Source organism: Macrobrachium nipponense, chromosome 21, assembly GCF_015104395.2.
Source record: "Macrobrachium nipponense isolate FS-2020 chromosome 21, ASM1510439v2, whole genome shotgun sequence".
Classification (NCBI taxonomy): Eukaryota; Metazoa; Arthropoda; class Malacostraca; order Decapoda; family Palaemonidae; genus Macrobrachium; species Macrobrachium nipponense.
This window is the reverse complement of record NC_087212.1, coordinates 21818983-21841118: the sequence shown is the minus strand read 5'-3', so window position 1 is coordinate 21841118 and position 22136 is coordinate 21818983. Positions and strand designations below refer to the sequence as shown.

At 36.2% G+C, this 22136-nt stretch overlaps 1 protein-coding gene across 1 annotated transcript in view; it reads right to left on the bottom strand.

Annotated features, from left to right (window-relative positions):
* Positions 1-293: 293 nt before the first annotated feature.
* The window catches only part of LOC135197428 (neural cell adhesion molecule 1-like), a 107347-nt gene continuing 85504 nt past the window's right edge, over positions 294-22136 (bottom strand). The window contains exons 4-13 of the mRNA XM_064224499.1: positions 15260-15301; positions 11446-11822; positions 10345-10374; positions 8854-8997; positions 8244-8493; positions 7887-8014; positions 7434-7638; positions 6522-6683; positions 4962-5087; positions 294-4632 (exon numbers count right to left, since the gene is read on the bottom strand). Of these exons, the coding sequence (XP_064080569.1) occupies positions 4984-5087; positions 6522-6683; positions 7434-7638; positions 7887-8014; positions 8244-8493; positions 8854-8997; positions 10345-10374; positions 11446-11822; positions 15260-15301 (1442 nt within the window). The 3' untranslated portion in view covers positions 294-4632; positions 4962-4983. The remainder of the gene's footprint in view (positions 4633-4961; positions 5088-6521; positions 6684-7433; positions 7639-7886; positions 8015-8243; positions 8494-8853; positions 8998-10344; positions 10375-11445; positions 11823-15259; positions 15302-22136) is intronic.

The window sequence follows — 22136 nt, the reverse complement described above, 5'->3', positions numbered from 1 at the left end:
TGATAAACTTACCGGTACGTGTTTATATGAGCATCCCCATTACCTGGAATTCCGCCTGCACATTCCCACTCCATAGGTAATTCAGCTGGAACAGGCATTTCATTGTGTGTTTTGATCTTGGAGGTTTTGATAGAAGTCGGGAGTGACACTTTATGGTTAACCATAACGCAAAATGATATTTCATGCAATCATTATTAATTTAAGTTTAAATTAATAATGACCTTTCATAAAAACTGTTCCGATATACAATTAATGATAGGAGAATGAAGCAAGGTATTTAATGAAACAAGGTCTTGGACGAGCCCACTTTAATTTAAAAAGTTACAATTCCCACATGTACAAAGAACTCACAAATCAATAAATAAAAATTTCACAATAATGAGGACTACAATCTTTGACAAATCATTTCTTGCTGGGACAGACCTAGACTAAGACAGACAATGGGGCTGAGAACGATTTTTTTTGTCGTTCAACTGTTTTCTGTCAGTCAGTGAGTTAATGAAATGGGAGAAATTCATCCGCTTTATACTTGTCATGAAGCTTTGTAGTTTATCTTGAGGATCTTCGAAAATTCCACGTAGTTCTATCTTATTACGAAACTGCTTTTGTCTTTGGTACAAAATAGGGTGCAAATGTTTTTGCCTTATTCAGAAAAAATGATCTTCCGTGTTTCAAGAGAGCAGTTTACTTATCGTCTTGTACTTAGTTGATCAGGTTAGTCAAGTAGGTCACACGTCTTTCTCACTGTCGTCGTAGTCAAGTCCACTGTCAGAGGATATTTCACATGATATCACCAAGTATATCATGCGTCCTTTAACACGTCATTTGTTCTCTGCGTAAGTCGGCGTGTACTCAGTCATGCGTTCAAGTCGCCTGCTGTAAACAAGCCACTTATAAAGCAAGTGTTCGTTTGTCTCACCAGCCTCCATTTTCTGAAATGGCAGATCTTCCTCATACCTTATTATGTACACCTTTTGTGACCGCACTGCATTTTCACCACGAGGACAAAAGCGAGGCTTTGGCCTCCCATAAAGAAGGCACCTCGAAGAGGAGATGACCTCCTGAAACAACCATCTCCTGCATTTGCCTTCGAGTGAAGAGAAGTTATAACATAGTACTTAAATTATTAATGCCTGTGGAATCTACCAGAAGTTAAAATAAGAAAATGAAGTGAAATAAGTGCTATTAAATACTTCTAAGAGACTTAGTTTTAAAGAGAAGCACCACCACATATTCACTATAGTACTGTATTTACTGAAATATGAATAACTTGATACCTTCTGTGACAAACCTGCTTCTGAAATGCACATTCGAAGTATTTTTTGTGAACTTGCTCCAAACTAGTAACCAAAGTCATAATGCATGAAACCCACCACTGACTGTCAAAGGTATCAAATTTTCACCGAAACAATATATGGAGAGGCTGTTCAGAGTTGATAAAGGTCTTCTTCATCCTGCAGTGCGGTCAACTTACATTAGAAAAATTATTAATATTATTTCCTATTGAAGCATAATAGTAAAACTGGGAGTGACCTGGGCAGCCACAGTGATTCAGAAACTACATATAACATTCTATTGTCTTCTGTAAGATTTAAAAAAGAAATTTATCTTTTTTTCCTAGACGATAAACAATGATTCAGCTGACTTAATACGAATTTGTTTTTCCTAAGGTTAGATAGATGGTTTGAGCCCTTTTCAAGGCGAGAAAGTGCACATATGTGGGTTGATGTAAGAATGTGAATGTTGTTTATATTTGCGTTGAATGACGAAAAATAAATCGTGGCAGTGTTCTTGCCAATATGGCAACACTTTTCCCTGTTAGCTGGAATGTTCTTTCGTTAAATGAATACATTCCCAAATGACTTGAATCCTTAATCATGTGGAATTTTCACTCATTCTTGCAATAGTAAAGTAGAACATTTTACGCATTTCTTAAGATGAATATTTTTTTCTTGTATTTTTAACTACATAAGAATTTTTTCTCTTTTTTTTTTTCTAGTCTTGAACATCACCCCAAGAATAGTTGAAGACTTACAATTTAGTAGTGAGGTCACGGCACATCCTTTTTAAATCCTGGTACCCTTATTACCTGTCTATTCAGCAATCATTTCCCTACTAGTTCTTTTTTTTAATTTACATTTTCGAAAAAAAATGCCACCTTGGACATACTTTAATCTATAATCTTTGTGCTAAAGCTTCCAGATCATTTTCATTTTCTCCAAAGTAATGCACTTCTTGGTTATACTTAAGTGCTGCTTACAGATACACATCATAAAGCAACATTTATAAGCTACTGAAATCAAATAAAAAATCTTCCAGTTTAATTTGGAGTCAGTTGATTTCAGTTAAGTGCAAAATGGTGATTTATGTTTTTAAGATAATGAGGACTTCCGATTACTTTTCATTATTCGAAAACTATCTGCTTGCAGGCAGTGATAAAAGTACAGACACACACAAACATACATACACACATGAAAAGAATGTGTATACCTTACGTGCCTGTTTAGGATTAGTATATCATTGCGCACTTCAGTATTTCTCAATCTAATCATTAATATTTAAACATACATGTATACATAAACCCTAAACCTTACGTGTGTTTTTGACCAAAAATTATACAGCTATAAGCCGGTACATGGCTTATTTGATTTTCTTGAGTGAGGTTATATACAAGATACGAACACCTACAGACAGACATTGCATTGCATTGCATTGCATGCCTACGAACTCTCGGCATTAGCCCTCATGACTGATCCTGACGAGTGACCGAAACTGTGTGTTTGTATGCGATGGTTTTCTTTCAAAAGGGAAATAGAGGGTAAACGGGTTGGATCTATTTTCGCCCACCGAAAGAGAGTCATGGATGATCCATTTTCTCTCCAACAAGAAAAAAAATGGTTAAGATACAATGATTATTATTATTATTATTCACTACAACGGGTAATAAGTGAGATTATCCATTGATAGAGTTCTTCTAGTGAATACATTGACATTAGTGTACCTGAACATACATACTAGAGCGACCTATTTGTGGATCTGTAAGTCCCAAAAATGCAAATAGATCTATATTTGGTCGAATATAAGACTAAGGATAGATGGGATAGATAGAGAGAAAAATAGATGGAAAGGAATCCAGTTCATATATATATACAATACATGGACAACTTAAAGATATACTCCGTATCCAGAGGATGGATACAATACACACTGTGCTGCCTCAGCGCTACTCCCACCTTGCTTCGTCCGCCTGAAAATCTTCCACAAGATCTACACCAGAAACGGTTTGCCTTTTCTCTGTGAATCGTCAATATGCAAAGGGACGAGCACTTGCTTTGAGACCTGTTTTGACAGAATAGCGTTTAGAAGCGCAGTGGAACACTTTCAAGGTGTCCGCAAGGTGGGACAGAGAGACTCGAAACACACTACCAAAAGTTATTCAAAATAATTATATAACAGCAATGTATCATTGCAAATATAGTGTACAGTGACTATCTTTTCTTTTTCAAAGTGACTATCAATCATCCCTATAAAAATTCATTAAAATTATTCATTTTACTGAGAAACAGTCCCCTTTGTTGTTTCAACACATACACAGAATGCTCCTTTTGTCCTAAGGCAGAAGTGTTCTTATTGTGCCAACATACAACTCACTGAGTATCAAAAAGTCCTTCCTGAAGCCTCAGGAAGGACCTTTTGATGTCACAAAGAGCAAAGAGTTTTTGAGATACAGTGGTGATTTTTTGTCATTATACCTCGCAAACTTTTTCCCTTTGTCTCTTCCTTACATAATATGACTTGTTAATACAGTTAACTTAACATCACTTGATAATGGAAAAAATTATACATGTCATTCGGAGTCTTTTCTTCAGCATACATATTCTTCCTTTACTATTATGTATTATGCAGTTAATTCATATACAAACACATCTTAAATATAAGATATGTGGTTTTCTAGCTGAAAGAAGAATAAATAAATGAAGCTGGTCGAATGTAGTCATGAACAAGTAATCAGGAGATCATGGTAAATCACCAGACAATAAAAAAGAAAAAATGCTGCTTTGATTTGTGATTCATTCATTCTTTTTTTTTTTAATGACGATCTGTTAGTATTTTATCAAAATCCAAAGAATTATATAATTTCTAAATTTCTGAAAATTGATGAGAATTGTTTTTGACCTGCTCTTAGTACCATGACCATATCTTATACATCAAATAATACAAAGAGGAAAAATTCTCTACATCTAGAATTTCTGACACACACACTAGGTTAGAATACAAGATTGCTACCTTCCATTTGACATTAGAGTTAATGAGCTTCAGGTTAGGAGGAAATTAAAATGGTACATATCTTCTAAAACTCTAGCAACAGATCTTGAATCCATGTTTGGCAGCATATTGCAAATACACTGCTTTCTGAACAATCTTTTATTGATCATGACGAAATCTAATACAGATGTTTTTTTCAAGTTATTTATTAAAAAAAAAGGCAATAAAGAACACTGGAAATATTTCATGGAGGACTCAAGTAAAGTGATTGCAAGTTTCTAGGTCTCGCAGTACTCCTGAGTCTGTGGATGTCGCAAAAGCTGACACTATAAAGAGATAGTTCGGCTTCAAGACAACCAATTCTATCTGAAAGAGGAAAACATAAAATGTCTTAGTATTCATTGTCACTACAGTTGATCTGATTGCTCTAAGAACAGAACATTATTTGTTTTGTTTTTTCAGTCCAATTTCTATGTGCTCTTGAAATTATTCTTATATAAAAAAGTAGTGTCCCGAAGGATTGTTTTCCCATCAAGAATACATGACAGCAATGCATTCATATCTACCCGATCATAAATAGGGATTATCATATACCTTCTCAAAAATATGCCATATCAAAAATACCTGTCTTACCTCACGTGATGGAACCCTATGAATCACAAACTAACATCACTACCAAACCATGAACGACGTACCTGCTACAGAAGGAACTAATCTCTACCAGTGACTTTGAGTCGCCAGAAGGAGAGCGGGGACGAGCATGAGCAGGGCGCTGAAGCTTGTTGCTGAAGCACCACTTATTTTGGTGGGCTGTGCCACCTCTGCGTCGCCCGAAGAAGTTTCAAGAAAGAAAAAAAAAACATCAAATTACCAATGATGCTTCAAATGTTTCTCGTCGAATAACAGAGGTAGAAAAAACTTAATTCACGTTCATTATACGCAGTATATACAATGGGGAAACTTTTTTTTTTACAACATAGGACAGTTCATTTATATTTTCATGAAGAGTGGTATAAATACTGAAGTGTTAGGGGGTATTAGTACACACACATGACACTCGCACAAACAAACAGAAAAACAAATGACTTATCTGGAAAAAAGCGGCGATTAAAATGCGACAATATTAATGTTTACGGTTAATTAAAGTACAAAATTGGTATTACCCTTGAGAGCTGTTGAGTTGAATTGTCAAACGGCTGTAATTGTAATGTTACTTTCATATGCCAAAACTGACATTACGTTACACATCCATTAAATTATCTTTCAATCAGCAATACCAAAATTGCTTTTGTTATTTATACAGCTGCTCTAGTTTAGCCCCGCGCACAATGGCTGGATATTAACAAGAGTGAAGGATGACGCAGGCAATGTACAAGAGGTTATAAAGGAGGGAAGTCAGCAGGATTTTCTCATCTATCCTCACAAGGGAAAGGATAAAGGATTGACAGACTGACAGACTCCAAAACCATTCAAGCTGGAGAAGAAGGACAGCAAGGCATTACTGGAACAGACATTAGAAGCTTCCAGTGATACACTTCTTAGCCTAAAGAAAGTTCGGTGAACTGAAGGTGAACAGCGCAGTCGCTTCGTTCGTTGCTTTCCTTTTTTCCCTCTTGCTTATTTTCTTTGGCTTTAATTACGACTTTGATTTTAATTTTCTCAACAAAAACACTTGGACTGTGACCACACGGATATAATCTAAAGAGCTTTACCATAAAAGGATTGGCAGAAAATATAAGAGGTGCCTAGATTCATTTGTTTTACAAGGAGTAACTAAAGAAAAAAGAAAACAAGAAGAAAAACATGCAAATATGAGTTAGCCCGATTAGTGTAAAGCATAAAAAACTAGTGAGGTTCCTGAGACTGTGCGTTATATATATTCAAAATAAAGTTCCAAAGTCATAGAATCTTCTGAAAACATGTATTTGCTCCTTCCGTTCCTGAAGAAGGTGTGCACTTGTGCTAGTTAGGGGCCGGAGCTGGTGGAGGTGCAATAGGAAAAGTGAGAATGGAATAACTTTTTAGTTTATTTGTTAAGTAAAGAGGCGTTACTTCAAATACATGTTCCATGAAGTTCCGTTTCCCTAAGAACCACTTGAATTTTAACGCAAGACCTGGAAGGCCTCATTAAAAAAAAAAAAAAAAAAACTCCAACCAGGGAAAGATGGAGGAGATAGAGAGATTAAAAAAAAAAAAAAGTCACGGCCGCTGCGGGAGTGCAAATGCCCAACCAAGCAGGGTCGCTGTTGACAAACCTTGGACTGAGGGTCTTGAGGAGCGCTCACTTTCTCCGACAAAGGTTGCGGTGGGGAGTTGGGTAGTGGTAGAGGGTGGGGTATTGGAAGAGGTGGGGGTGTGAATAGCAGTAGTAGTGATGGTGATGGGGGTAGTAGTAGTAGTAGTAGTGGTAGGTAGAACTTCCATGCACCAATGGGAAATGAGAAAAAAAGGTCAACTTGGGGGTAAAAAAAATCAGACAAAATGTTCTGTAGTCAATTGATTACGTCAGTGATTTAGAATATAAGGATGCCAGAGGATCGCTTTATTTAAAACTACATATTCCTCTCATGGAGTAAACATTTTAAAACCAGACGCACGCACGCACAAAATCTCTCTCATTCTAATATTAACATACGGCATACATTCTGAAGGAGTTTAAATGGCGTGAAACTACGGTACACTGTAAATGTATGTAGTTCACACCCTTGGCAGTTAAAACACAAATAAGTTATTCGTCAGCCCATTAGGCCTGATTAAGAAAAATTTGTTTTATGTACCCTTGTCGAATCTCTGTGTTTGAGATAATGAGTCTATCCCTTCCACAGTAGCATGGTATTAGCTATACAAAGTGTAGCTGTTATGAAAGATGTCAACTTATGTAGCATTATAAATGAAAGATAAAATAAGTTATGGTAAGCTTTGTATATTAAACAGGTAAATACTAACATACATATGTACATACATATATAAACATAAACAAAATAATGCGCGCAGGTAAATCTTTATATACAACGCCATGTAAATCTTAATATGGTTATTCTTGCGCTGTGCTGTAGCATTTAGCAGGTAAAAAGTTTAATTATACACCCAACTCTCTCACAGTCACTTTTTCGGTCTCCCAAACATTTCCGTACATTTGCCTCTCTCTCTCTTTCTCTCTATCTTACCTTTTCTAGTAGAAAAGGAGAACTCGGCGCTGTCTCCCCACAAGTATTGGTTCTTGATTTGAACCGACGCGTTGTAGTCGGTGGCTGCTTCCAGGTCTCTCAGTGTGTGCTTCATGGTGTGTTTAAGGCCATTGGTTTCCAGATTTCCGTTCACTTCGTGGGTCATATCCATCCATTCTCCTGGTTCGTCGGTCGAGTCGTTGGCCTGAGGAGGAGAGGTTCGGGTTGGGGAACTTTTTAAAAATTCGTATTTAATGTCAGTTGTACCACAAAAAAAAATATCTATTTACCTTTCAGTGTAATCCCCTGATAAGAAAAAAAACACTTCATTCTCATGCAACGATGAAGTAATAACGACAGTAGGTAATAATAACATGAGTAAAAATGGCAATAAACCTTCCTATAATTTGTAATGTTTATCATTCTATGAGTTCATAGCTGCCTTAGTATTACCTTGGCTTTTCTGTATTTGAGACGGTATTCGGTGATGGGGTAGTAGCTTTCCGTCTCCCATGTGAGGGTGTAGCTGTTCTCTTCGCCTCCGTTGGGGCTGCTCGTGAACTGGGGAGGTTTGGGGAGACCTGGGGAAGAATAATTTTGAGAATATGTCAAGATAAAAAAACTTTGCGAAAATCTCTGCAAATGTCCCAGAAATCTAACTCGAAGCATGCCGGTACCTATAATTTTTAAATTCATCTTTTGCTTATTTTGACTGCATATTAGAGGAGATCAAATTTTGCTTTTTTTCCCAATTGGAATCGTAGACCCAGGCAACAAACAGACAACGCACTGAAACAAGAGCAAAATTACCACTTAGGGAAATAGAGGACTCAACAACTCCAAATTTGTTTTCAGCTGTGCAGGTGTATTCGCCAAAGTCTTGTTGTTCAATCTGGGTGATCTTGATTGAGTAGCGGCGTCCACCATTCTGCTGTTCTTCGATATGGCTGTCAACGGACAGAGGGTTTCCGTCTTTGGTCCATTCCACTCTTGGGGTGGGTCTGGCGTGGACGATGCATACCAGTTCAACTGTGTCGCCATCTTCAGTTCTCACCATGTCCTAAAATCAAATTAGAAAGAATTACTATTTTAACTTACATAAAGTGAATGTCAACCCCACGGCGATGTACGGAACCACTCTTTTTGGCCGGATGGAATATTCTTTCAAAATATTTTTCATAAGGATCTTAATGAATTAAATAACTCGGATTAACTTCTTTATGATCATTGCCAAAAGTAGCACATATGCCAGTAATAAAGATGCTCCCAGTGATTGTTAATTTTTTAAATTTTTTCGTCCAAATGATTAGCATCAATAAGTTTCAAAATCACTTATTCTGTTTTCAGATGAACTGATGACTTCATTTGACGTGAATCGAGAATTTGAGTATCTAAAAAAGAATTTTTCATAAAGTCTGACCTTTTCGGTTATGATTTCTGGTGGGTATTCTACGACGACGGAAATGGCGTCAGATGCCGGTTCCCCGATGCCGTTGTCAGCTGTGCAGACGTAGGTGCCCTCAACGTGTCTGTCGACCTCAGCCAGGGTGATGCTGTAACCCTGCTTTGGACAAAGGAAAAATCATGATGTATGATCGGGATATAACGAGTCTGTGTTTACAGTGGTGTTGCAATATGTGGTGAGAATTAACTGAAAATCAATCCACACTGACTTGTGACCAGTCCCGAAGATTACGTTAGGTTTTGTTTCTAGATGTGAATGAAAGCTAAATCATGATTACAGCGTCATGAGTTCAGGCCTGGGAACAAAATGAATATATAATTCACACTACGGTACGATATAGCTATTGGATGAAACTAGTGTCTGAGTAATTCTGTGTTACAAAACATTACTGAAAGAGGTACGATAGAATTAGTGTGTGCGTATTGATGCAAAAAGGCGCGAAGATTAGTACATGTTTATTGTGAATGTTTACATTTGATTTAAAGGACAACTACAGAGGTGACCTTCTAAGTGAACGGATAATAGAGACCAAAAAAGATAAAAGAGTATTCGACATCAGGACAAAGTGACACTGAATGCAATACTTTTTATAACAGCTGCCTGAAGGTTTATTATATATGTATATAATATAAATTCCATAAGATCTAGAAAGCCTTGCATGAAGATGCGACAAAACAGCCAGCTACTTCCCCTGAGGATTCTCTAAGACAGTCATAACTATAATTATGTTGGAAGCAATTTTGCATCAAATAACTTTCACCATCCAAACGAAAAGACATAACTCTAAGCGAAGGCGGGACAAGATCCTTTCACAGCTGGAGTAACTGCATACACAAATAAAGTATGAGGAATGGAGTGAACACAAATGAATTGAAGAGGCCAAGCAGTTTGCTCTACTAATAACCTACTCAAGACACCCGAGCAGAATTGATATTTGCAGAAAAGACTAACATTGCATCTGAGCTATGCACTTGTCCAATCTTTATCATTATCAACTGACTGGAACTAAACACGGCTTGAAACATGTGGGGAATTATCCAGTCAAGATATCCTTAGGAGTATTAAGTAGAAATAGTACAGTGGTTTAAATGGGAATTCAAAGAAAAAAAACAAATTTGAATCTAAGATGTGTCAACTCGAATGCAGTTGATCCAACCACCAAATCTGTGCGTGAAGAAAGAGTGTTAAGAGAACGGAAATGAGGACTCAGTTTCTGATGTTATTCGTACTGTCAAGGGCAGTGACCAAGTACAGCTGTGATTATCGCCACTTTGTACAGAGAAGACAACAGGAATTGCAATAGCAGGGTTAGTTCTATGAAACATGAACATCTAATGTGGAGAGGACGATCACACAAAAGTGGAGCTAAAAATTCTGCCAAGAGGAAAGTGCAAAGCTACGGATGAGATCAGTAAATAAAAACTTTCTGTCTTGAGAGAGACTTACAGTAGACATAGTCGAGGACGGTGGGGATACCTGGAGCGATTAACATCAAATATAGTCTGAAGTCTGCATCTTTTCATAATTTTATTTGAGATTGTCATTCATTTAGTCATGTGAGGCTAATGACAATTTTAATAACAAAACAGAAAATCAGGATGCACATAATAAACATATAATGGACATTAGTGTTTCATAATAATCTGATAATGTACTTTTGTATTTATCATTCATGTTTAACATTTTTGTTTCATTTTTTCCTTATGAAATTCGCAGCTGAATAATCTCGACGCCATGTGAAGAAACAGATAAAAGCTGTACTTGCTGCAAATAAAATTAACTTTTCCTTTTTATCCCACAATAATACGAAAAACTTGGAACTGTACAACACGGGAACACTTTTAAAGTACATGGAACTCGAATAACTTTGTATCAACTTATTAACTTGCAAAAAGTAAAGAAAATTGCAAAAATTTAGCTCTTAAGGTTTTAAGTGCGATAAAGCCGCTACATTATCCTAGGTGCGTAAATTGATTAGCGAAAATTAAAAAGTAAATTACGAAACGGATTTGACTAAGAAAGGCAAATAGTCAACTTAAATAGAAGAGAAATTAAAAAGAAAATGATCGTTATTTATAAATCCAAGTCTGACCGAAGTGCACTTGATACTGATCAAGTCAGCGTCTCCATAGTTCTTAGTAACATGGTATCCATTTATTCTCTTTAATTATTACAAGAGTGTGTGTACTAATGCTTTAGGTGATTAAGTTCGCAAAGGAGAGAAAGGTAACTTTGGAGTCTAACTAAAAAGAATTGAGATGGATATACATTTCAAATCACTGATTACCATACTAAATCCTTGCCATGAGAATCTAAACGATTCATAATTTGATAAAACCAACAATCTTACAGAAAATGATTTGTTTTCATGTTGCAGATTCTTTATGGTGGTTATTTTCAAGTACACATAATATGCAATTAGAATACTGACGAAGGGAATGTGATTGAATATCCCTGTTTCTCATCTGAAAATGAGTACCACTAAAAAAAAAAAAAAGAAACTGACGTGAAGTAGACTCGAGAAATTCGCGGGAAGTTCAGACTCACCTCCTCTTCCATAACGCCCGATGGCAGGCGTCCGTCCTGCTTGGACCACTTGATGGCTGGAACGGGGTTACCTTCAGCCTCACATTCGAGCCTGACACTGTCTCCTTTGTTGACGCGCTGTTCTCCCTCGGTGACGGCCTTGATTTTTGGGGCATATTCCACCTCCAGGACGTGGCGCAGGATCACCGGAGGGGTACTCTCCATTTGACAGATGTAGGTGCCGGCATCGGATTTCCTGATGTTGGAGATTTCGACCTTATTGTCATTGAGCTTGTGGCGTCGGTCGCGGCTCACTTTGACGTTGTCCACGAAGAGAAGCTTCTCTCTCTGGGCGTCCGTCCCCTCCTTCTTGATGATCAGGGCGTAAGGGGCTGAAACTGAACGATATTCAAATAACATTAACATAGTGTGACAGGTGGTTAAGTCTGGTTGATTCAGATTATCATGTCAATGGAGGTAACATTTTCAAGACAGATGAAGCTAGTGAGCTGATTAATTTCACCCTTTGCGATCAGTACCATTGTTTTCGTTTTACTGGAAAAACAAATAATACTAACTGTGCTTGTGAATTTCATTGTAGGTGCTTGTTTATTTATGACTCGTAATTTCCTTATCAAGGATTTACCACAGATATTTATTAAGCATGTGTCCCACAAACTTGCATTTGAAAGGACAACAATTTTATTGCAGAGTATAATCTCTAATATCCTGTAAAGTGCCCCTGTTGATATCACTGACTAGCCAGTACTAAGGTGTGGACTATACCTATTCTGGTGTGATTGTCTATGCAACTGTTGCATGACAGTACCTCTCTTAGTGAGGATGCTGCTCCCAAGAGGAGGGTTAAGTGCACAGCTCTGTTGCCGGGAATTTTAGATGTCAATTAACATGTAAACTTCCCATCACCATTAGCTTAAATTTCAAGAAAAAAATGCAAGCAATTAGAATATTAACAGTAAAATACCAATGCATACATTGTATTAGAACTGAATGATTGTCTCCTGGAAAGAGCAAATGAATATACTCCGCGAGAATGAGAAAATACAGTGTCCATAGCCAGCATATGAGAGGCAGGTGTGTCCTCACTAATGTGTTAACAACAATTATTTTCATGAGTTTTTTTATAAGAAGAAATTAGAAAAAAAATATTGATTCAACTATATTTATCTAGTGTGGCTTGTAAGAAAATCCAATTCTCAAAATACAAAAATGACTTCAACTTATTGTTTTACTCGTGTTTGTAAATGCTGATGTCAACATAAAAGATGTCAGATGTCAACATAAAAAAAAAGAACTTAAATGGTCGATAGCGTTTCTTTATCAAACGACTATACTAGGGTTTTCGACCTGGATACTTCTTCTATTTCAGGAGTTTAAGCAGCCAAGGCGTGAAACAGTATAACGTAATGACTTTTGATTGTTTGTTTTTTGTTAAAAGAGACTTGAGATACATCATTTTAAAGGTAATAATCAGCATAACTTAAATTAACAAATACAAGAATTACCATCATTTAACAATTTATTGTTAATGTTCTTGATACCTTGTGATCACAGATCACAGGAAACTTATAAGCATCATGCCCTGGGGAATATCAGCGCGTCTCCATTGTTGTCAAAAGGAAAACAGCATCTATCAGGGTATAACGTAGTTCATTTTTCCTCCACCTTTCAGTCAAATGGTTGAAATTCTTTCACAATTTGAATTGGACTTGGTCATGATTCCGAGAGAATCACCAATCTTCATAGCTTGATGTCTTGAGTCAGCTTTTGTTGTCGTTCGATGCAGTGTATTACATTGCGGCTTTACTTTAGTAAAACAAGTAATAAACACCGGTCGGTAACTCATCGCACAGACATCACAGACAGGCACAGGTAGGACAGAAGTTATAACGTCAATGTTAGCGTCTGAAGTAAAACTTACTGTAGATGGAAACGTATTAACGAATCCAGGTAAAAAAGTCACAGAATAAGTCACAGGAGGAAAAAAAAAGTCACATTAATCTTTCCTAATGTAGTGACTCCCAAAGGTTTTAACCCGGCATGTATCCACCTTTGTGATGTGTATAGTACAAGCCAGTAGGGAATTTTTTTTTTTATCCCGGTATGTTTCCAACTTTGTGGCGTGTTTAATACAAGCCCGTTGGGAATTACCGTAAAAACATAAACAAAAGACTGTAAATATCATAAAGATAATGACCCCCAAGAAATATTGCGAATTTTTCCCACTGACTTTTTACCAGCCAATAAATCAATGTGACTTTTTTTCATGACTATTACCGGCCACCCTTAGGAACTGACAGGGTCTAGCCTTTCGGTAATAATGTGGGATGTTATCCAAAGCTATGCATTATTTACTCTTCTCTTAGGTAGGCGCAGCCATCTCACAACATCAGAATAAACAGTTGAAGGTACGAATAGTTTTATTGAAAAAAAAGTGTAACTGATATTTATCTGAAGAGTAACTGCGATTCACTAATATTGTACAACTGCGACATGTGTATGTGGTGCAGAGTGAACTAAAGTGTGTGATATTTTAGGGTTTATTAACCATTCACTAGCTTTTATTATTACAACAATACCTAATTATAAATCCTACGGTCAAGGAACTTATTAGATAATTATAGAAATATATTTAAATCTACAAGTATGCATTAGGTTTAATTGCTTCGTTTCAATACAACATAATCATTACAATGCTCAATTCCAAATAAATCATAACTTGAAAGCTTAAATAACATAAAAAATAAGCACCACTGATGAAAGGGGTTGTATGGCCACTCGGTCTTTCCCTCGGTACCCACCAGGGAGCACAGGTTGTGCTCTCTGCATCATTCGGGGCATGCAGATTTTTACATCAAGTGGCCATGCTCCTCTTAAAAGTGAACATGCACAACCGCTTGCTTGTGTTGGTTCCTTCACAACAGATAACGATATCAATATCCACCTCAAACATGCTGAATAGTGAGACTTTTCAGGAGTAACCAACTGTTTGGGCAGTTATGGCGCCAGCACTTCTGCAGTCGGCATCAGACATTTTAATGACTGACGACCAGTTATGTTCATGCAAGCGGCATTGGCAGTTCTTTTGAAGATAAACCTTGATGTGCAGGGAATAATTCCACTCATGACCTATAAACCGTGCAGGTGCCAGTGGTATCTCCATGAGTGACAAAATGATTGAATCATCTCTCAAGCAAAGAAAATGATACTGGTAACTTCGTAACATCCAACCGTGCTAGAAACTCTGGCAACTTTTGTTCGTAACCAACCGTGCAGATATATTGATACATACGTATACATGCTCCATTTACCTCATCATGCATCATCGCAGGCCTCTGATATGTATATTTGATTTTTATAATCACCTATAAAATAACAAAACACATACCAAATATTTTTCATGAGAACTCTATTGCAATCAGGGCAAGTCTGATTGGTGAACTGATCAACAGAATTTCCCTTTCTTAGCGAATGAGCAAATACTGTTTCAAGCAACTTAGGATAAAATATGAATACTACTCCACCAAAGCACTTCAATCCAGCTTCATATGTACCACAGGAAGGTACAGGAGACAAAGTCTGACTGAAGAAATACATACAAAGATAGCATATAAGTCAACTACCAACTTTCAATGTGACACATAAGATATAGACTGTTTTAGATCTGTGATGCATGCACTACTCTGTGTGATCTAGGCAGATATAATAATTATAAGCCTTGTTCAGAGACTAAGTACTATGTGTTCTCCTTGCAAGGCATAGCAAAACAGCTGTTGTGTTAGGCGTAACTTCCCATATTCTATCTTCAACTTACGGGGTTCGTTTTCCTGTGTAGTCGCTTGATCGTCTTCCGGTCCTGAGATTCAAGCAAATTGGATTTGAAAGTTTACCTGAATCTTTTGACATTGTTCACTGTTTTAACATAAATCTGTTTCAGTCCTAAAACACCAGTGTGATCAATTTTTCTTGGATCAAGTGTGTGAAAAATACTTTTAAAAGCCGCTACATGTGATGATTCACACAGTGAAGAAAACTTTGGTGTAAAAATATGCATAAGCAAATTTTAGTACAATACAAGCAATACAAATGAAACTCATTTATAAATCCTAGTTCCTCTCTAGACTGTGTATAATAATTGTTTAACCATAAATATATCTTCCTTCAGATCGCCTAAAGAATACAAAACTCAGAGGGATCAGAAAAGAAAGGAGAATTCAATCTGACGATGCTTCATGCAGGAAAAAGGAAGGTCGGGGTCGTGTCCCATTTTTGCTCGGTTATTCCCGATGGGCGTCGTGCTTTGCGGTTCTCTGGTCGTTCCTCCAAACGCTTGCTTGAATTGAAATGTACTACAGCTGTCCAGCTCATAAGCACTGGTAACTAACCGGGGGAAATGTCGAGTTCAGCAACTTGAAAAACGACGAGGTAAATTCTCGGTTTTTGTGTCATTTGCATGAGTATATAGACTAGTGGAGACGTGACCCGAAAAAAACCTTGCCAATAAGTTGGTTAGGTCTCGTTAATTGTTTTTTTTTTTTAATATATAATTTCGCAAATCAAAACCGAGGTTTTTACTTCTTAAACTGTTGTCTAATGTTGAAATTATTAATTGATATTTTATCTTTCCAAAAATCACTACAAAACTGAATCGATTTATCCTCTGGTTGTTGCATTTATTAAAATTCCTGGTAAATAAATACATTTTTACTTGAGTACTTCATTTCAGGCACAATTTATGTCAAAAAATACTCCTAGTCCATTTTATTATTAACAAGTTCAATTTGATGATATTTAACGTTTCTTCAGTAAATGGTTGCAATTTTAATTGATTTTTTAACCAGTAGTATATTACATATAAATTTTCAAGAAATTAATACTATTAACATACTACAAACTATTAACTTTCTGAGACAGTGGTTTCTATATTTCCTGTCTGCGTTCCTCATTTGTTGTTAACTGATGCTTGGGACTAGCTGTCAATCTTAATATGCTTCCTAGAGACATTTCGATACAAGAAACAAAATTAGTTTAATAAGACATGAATGACGTGAGTATTACTTTAGATCAAAATTATTGATGACTTTTCAACAAGAGGGTTACCGATGGGGAGTTAGCCACGGGGAATTATTTATTTATTTATTTTTTTGAAATTCAAAGGTTAGTACAGCGTTACTTTTCTGTTCGGTTTCCCAATTTATCGTATCTCTGATAACATTTAGGAGTCAGAGTTCATAGGAGGAAAAACGGAACACAAGTTAGCTAATCTAATTCTGATGAGAACTACAAAATACGAGAACTGAATACTTGCATGGCTACAGTGCATGCCATCAACTATTTGCAAATAAAACTATTTGCGGTTCAAGTTACAACCAAATACAACTCCTATGGAAACGTCTTGAATGAATAGTGAATTACATTTATAGTTAGCAGAAACAACCTGTGAACGTCAAATACGTGCTTATATTCATATGTGTGCTTCGGACCGCGCCCGCACACACGCACGTGTACAGTATATATATATATATATATATATATATATATATATATATATATATATATATATATGTATATATTCTTTCCATATTTATGATAAACTTACCTTATTTAGTTTCTGTCCTCTGCCCCTTTTTAACTCTCACTGAGTCTGATACTATAATTTTGTTGAAACCTGCCTTTTAACGTATTTTAATCTAATTTTGTTACGTGGGGCCATCTGCAGTCACTCTCTCTGTAATCCTTGACTGAACTGCTTTCAGTATCGACTGCATTGCTTGCATCCCTCAAGGTGCCCGTGGCATTCCATCTTTGTGTGGTCTGTGACCCGAATTTTGTGACCTTGAGGATCTCGTCCTCCACATATACGTAGTTTCTTGTAGTACACTCAGTGATACCAACCCTTACTGAAGTTACCGTGATAAATCTATAGATTTATTATTTTCAACAGAGCTAAATAACGATCAACAGGAAACACTTACTCGTTTTTTTGTCAGACGTAAGGTATGTGGACTAAACTAGCATTTTAAATCAAAGTTCAGTTCCCGATTCGCTATACATACACATATGTATTAAACATTTAAGAATAGCTTGTGGTTTCCTATGTGCTCTGTGGAATCCTGTTATACATATTCATGGTCACGAAACCATACGACGAAAGTTTCTAGAAATGAGACTGAACAAGAAGAAATAAAGTTGAGCAACAAACTTTTTTTTTTTTTCCTAAATCGGCATGCGATGATACTACGTGTTCGGAAAAAATGGATGTAATGCATGGTAACAGCCATTCGGGATGCGATAAAATAAACGACTCATTGAATAACTACAGCATTTTCTGGTGGCGTGAAATGATTTCGGTCAAGAAATTTGGACTCTTGAAAAGGGGTATTCGTGCTGCTCAAACGATCGATACTATTCAACAAGCATATGCAAAGGTTTGCGTATGTGTATAAACATACATTACACATATAAGCTTAATGTATATAATCACATATACATCCGCCAACCTATATTTCCATTGATAAGGATGGGATGTAAGGCGTAAATGAAAAAAAAAAAACACCGATATTTCAAGACGACAGGAGGACAGTTTGGAGTTTGGAGGTTCCGATGAGAAGGCCTCGAAAAACGGACAAAAAAAATGGGACAACAGAATAACAGGAGAGGATAATATACAGAGAATTAATAATAAACATCTGAACGAAATAAACATAGCCGCGTTACAGTATTAGGACTGAGTTGACATGGAATGGAAGCAGTCTTTGAGAATTCGGAAATGGGAAAAGACCAGTAATGCTATGACGCATTTTGCTAAGAATGAAAAGTAATGTCGAGATATTATTTTGACAATGAACAGAAGGTGGAGAATGATTTTAAAGCGTAGGCTACGACAGACTAAAGGAAATTTAAAGGCTACCAGACAGTTACAGATATCATTTACATCTGCTCTTCCAGGTGTTTAACCGAGAGAAAAAAAGAAAACCGTCAAATTCTTATGAGAGCAAATGGACTTAGAAATGGATGCAGTACAAGAAGAGAAACCAGTGGATATGGAGTTACGTATAGAAAACTACTACCAAAGAAAATTATTCGTCCGCTAGTTTTTTTTTTTTTTTTTCATATAACAGCGGACGAGGGAGGCCCTAAACTACAAAGAGAATTCAAAACCAATTGCAAGTTAAGGTTGGTGATTCAGAGCTTTTGATAATTTCCACGAGATGTTTTTCAGATGTACAAAATGAATGACAATGAAGGTGTTAACTTGATTACGATGCAAAAGTTGAAAAGGTGAGGAAGAATGTAGTTTGCAGACGATTAAGCTGAAGTTATGATGAATTTTGTAAATTAGGAAACCGAAGGACGATATGGAAATACGCAAAGAGGCAATCAAAATATGGTGGGTAAATGATACAGTCTGTAATGTCGGAAGACATCACAGATAAGAAAACGAACAGGGGATTAAGAAAAACAAGGCATCAGGTGAACAGATACAACTGAGTACTACCATAATCGATCGGAGAAAGACCGGAGAGACAAAAAAAGAAGGGTAAATAAGTAGATAAAAGAAAATCGAGGTGGCACAAAACTGGAAAAATAAAAATACATCAAAGCTCAAGATATGAGCAATAAATATTATCGGGGCATTCTGAGATCAGGACACAGGTGATATGACGTAATCTACTACAACAGGTAAGGATATTCATTCCAGCGAAGGTATTTGTAAGGGTGTTCATTCCAATGGAGGTCTTTGTAAGGGTGTTCATTCCAGTGAGGGTCTTACAATAACGTTAAGTAAAAAAAAAGGCCTGTAAATCTGGGAACATACCTTTATCCTTGCCTTTAGCAGACACAAAAGTAGAGAAAAAACAGAATAACTACGTAGAAAACATGTTTTAGTTTTATTTAAATATATATACGAAGTTTTTTATATATATATACATACGCATACATTCAAGTTCATTATGCTATCGCGAACTACAGGATGGGAATTCATTCCAGAAAGGGAAAATTGCAGGGTTATGTAAACAATTCAGCTATTACGTAATAACGCGAGGAATTATATTTGATAAATTAACCTTTTTCTGGGAGATACTCACCCTTATTTTCGCCTTTGTACGACAGATACAGTGAGAAAAGGGGAAGACAATAACCAATTCAAATTTTGTTCCTCTCCATCTTTATATATATATTTGAAATATACAGTACATAGCTTTGTGCATACTAGATATATTCACACTCACTGCTTCAAATATTCAAATATTCTATACAGTTATCCACAAAAAGTGTTGGCGTTTATTTAAACAATGGAATCTCCAAGACTTGAAAGTTAAAAGCTCAAAGATTCTTTTTATCTCGAAATTGTGCATGAAACCTTTTTCGAAGCAGGTTTGGGGGGGTTACTCACCTTTAGTTTCCCCTTTGTAAGACAGAAAAGTAGAGAAAAGACAAAGAAAATAATGATGCTGAAAGGTTTTTTTTCATACACTCGTGCATGAATTTAAACCCACTCAAATTGTGCCGGTTGCCCTACGCGAATATCTTCAAACTCGCAACTTTTGTTTTCATAAGACAAGTTGAGCTTTCTGTGCGCAAGGTCATTTCACCACTTACGCAAACTAAGTTTGTGTACATGTTTTTTCTACGACTGATCTGCTTTGGGTGTAGTTGGCCTTTTCACATTCAGTGAGTTCCTTATACTCGTATGTGAGGAAGTCTTTCAGGAATCTATTTGCTCACCCATTGCCACTCATTTTATCAGCTCCTGACTAAAGTATGTCTCACGTCTCACGAACATAAGGAGAAGAGGGTTCTAGTAACAATCTCCCATTTCTGCTTAACATTCCTCGGAAGTTCCCTCTCGATACTACTTAATCTTCGGGTTTTGGGTTCCTTATGGGAAAGCCGCTTGTTTGCTTCAATCCACCCAAGACAAATTTCACCATTTCCGTCTTCCACGTGATACAGTATTCGATAATTTAGATGTCCAGAGGATGTTCTACCATTATTTTAGACTTTGCAAGTTTGTTTCAACATACCTTTGGAGATTTATCTGCTGGCCTAGACTAACGTTGTCTATAAAAAGCTAGATTTGCTGCTGTTTGTATCTTTCTTGAACTTATTCTCGAAGGAGCTCTAGATTTGTATGCGACTTCGCCCTATTTTCACGGAGATTTGCTCTTACACCTGGAATCCTCTTCTTACGCTTTTGCTGTTAAAGCTATGACATCAGTGACGCACGGATCAAATAATGAATGCCGTATCTGCGTTATCCGTAGAAACTTACAAGCACAGTTGCTTGCTTGCAGTTCAAGCGTATGTTATCCAAACAAAAACTCACTAAGCTTGTAAGAAATCAGTGAAATAAGGTGTACATAGATTACTAATGCATGCTATTTGAGTTCGTTTGACGTAACACAACTTCAGAATGTCTGTTCTTACAGACATTTTTTTCTAAAGATCGCACTACATATCGCTGGTATATGTTCGTCTAAAACACATATACTGCCCACTGTGTCTTTCTTGCAGACTAAAGCAAATTTTGCGTACTTCTGTTCCAAGGGAACACATGTTTGTCCATACACACACTCAAAACAAACAAAGCAACGCCATCCTTAGTACCAAGAAAGGTTTAGGCCTGTCCGTTTTAGCAAAAATAGATGTGTTCTTACAGCTGTGTTTGAGTTTGAGGATGTCAAGCAATCTATATATATTATATATATATATATATATATATATATATATATATATAATATATATATATATATATATATATATAGATATATATATTATATATATATTTATTTTTGGCATTTTTTTTGAAAAGTTAAGATATCGTATCAAAAGCCCTGATCCTTGCAATTCGAACGCAAATAATAGGATAGTCAACTTATTCTGTCGTTATGGTTGTCATGTTCTTTATGCATGTTTGTGCTCTCTCTCTCTCTCTCTCTCTCTCTCCTCTCTCTCTCGTCTCTCTCTCTTCTCTCTCTCTCCTCCCACTCTCTCTCTCTCTCCCCTATCTGGTGCGTGATAACTGGACCTAAAGTTTCTTCAAAGTAATATATATATATGTATATATATATATATATATATATATATATATATATATATATATATATATATATATACATACACTGTATATATAGTGTGCACATATTTTACACTTTATCCAATCATCATAAAAACAAAATGAACTGACAAGCAAACGCATACAAACATTTAATGCTCTGCTCTGAGATGCATACTGCTAACACAGCGAAGACATAACATGAGAGAGAGGGAGAGAGAGAGAGAGAGAGAGAGAGAGAGAGGAGAGGAGAGAGAGGAGAGAGAGAGAGGAGCATGCATATGTTTGACAGAATATGTTGACATTTGGGAACGAACGATTTTTTTTCTTTTAAAGGGACAGTTTTAATCCCGCTTTTCACCGCAAATATAAGATGATGATAATAATAATAATAATAATAATAATAATAATAATAATAATAATAATAATAATAATAACGACAGCAATACCCTCTTAGTTTACATAAAAACTGCCTATGGGTATAATGTCTATGTTGACCTTACAGGTACAGTTCATACACTGATCTGATTTTGAGGAATACTATTACTATATATATATATATATATATATATATATATATATATTATATATGTTATATATATACATATATATATGTATATATATATATATG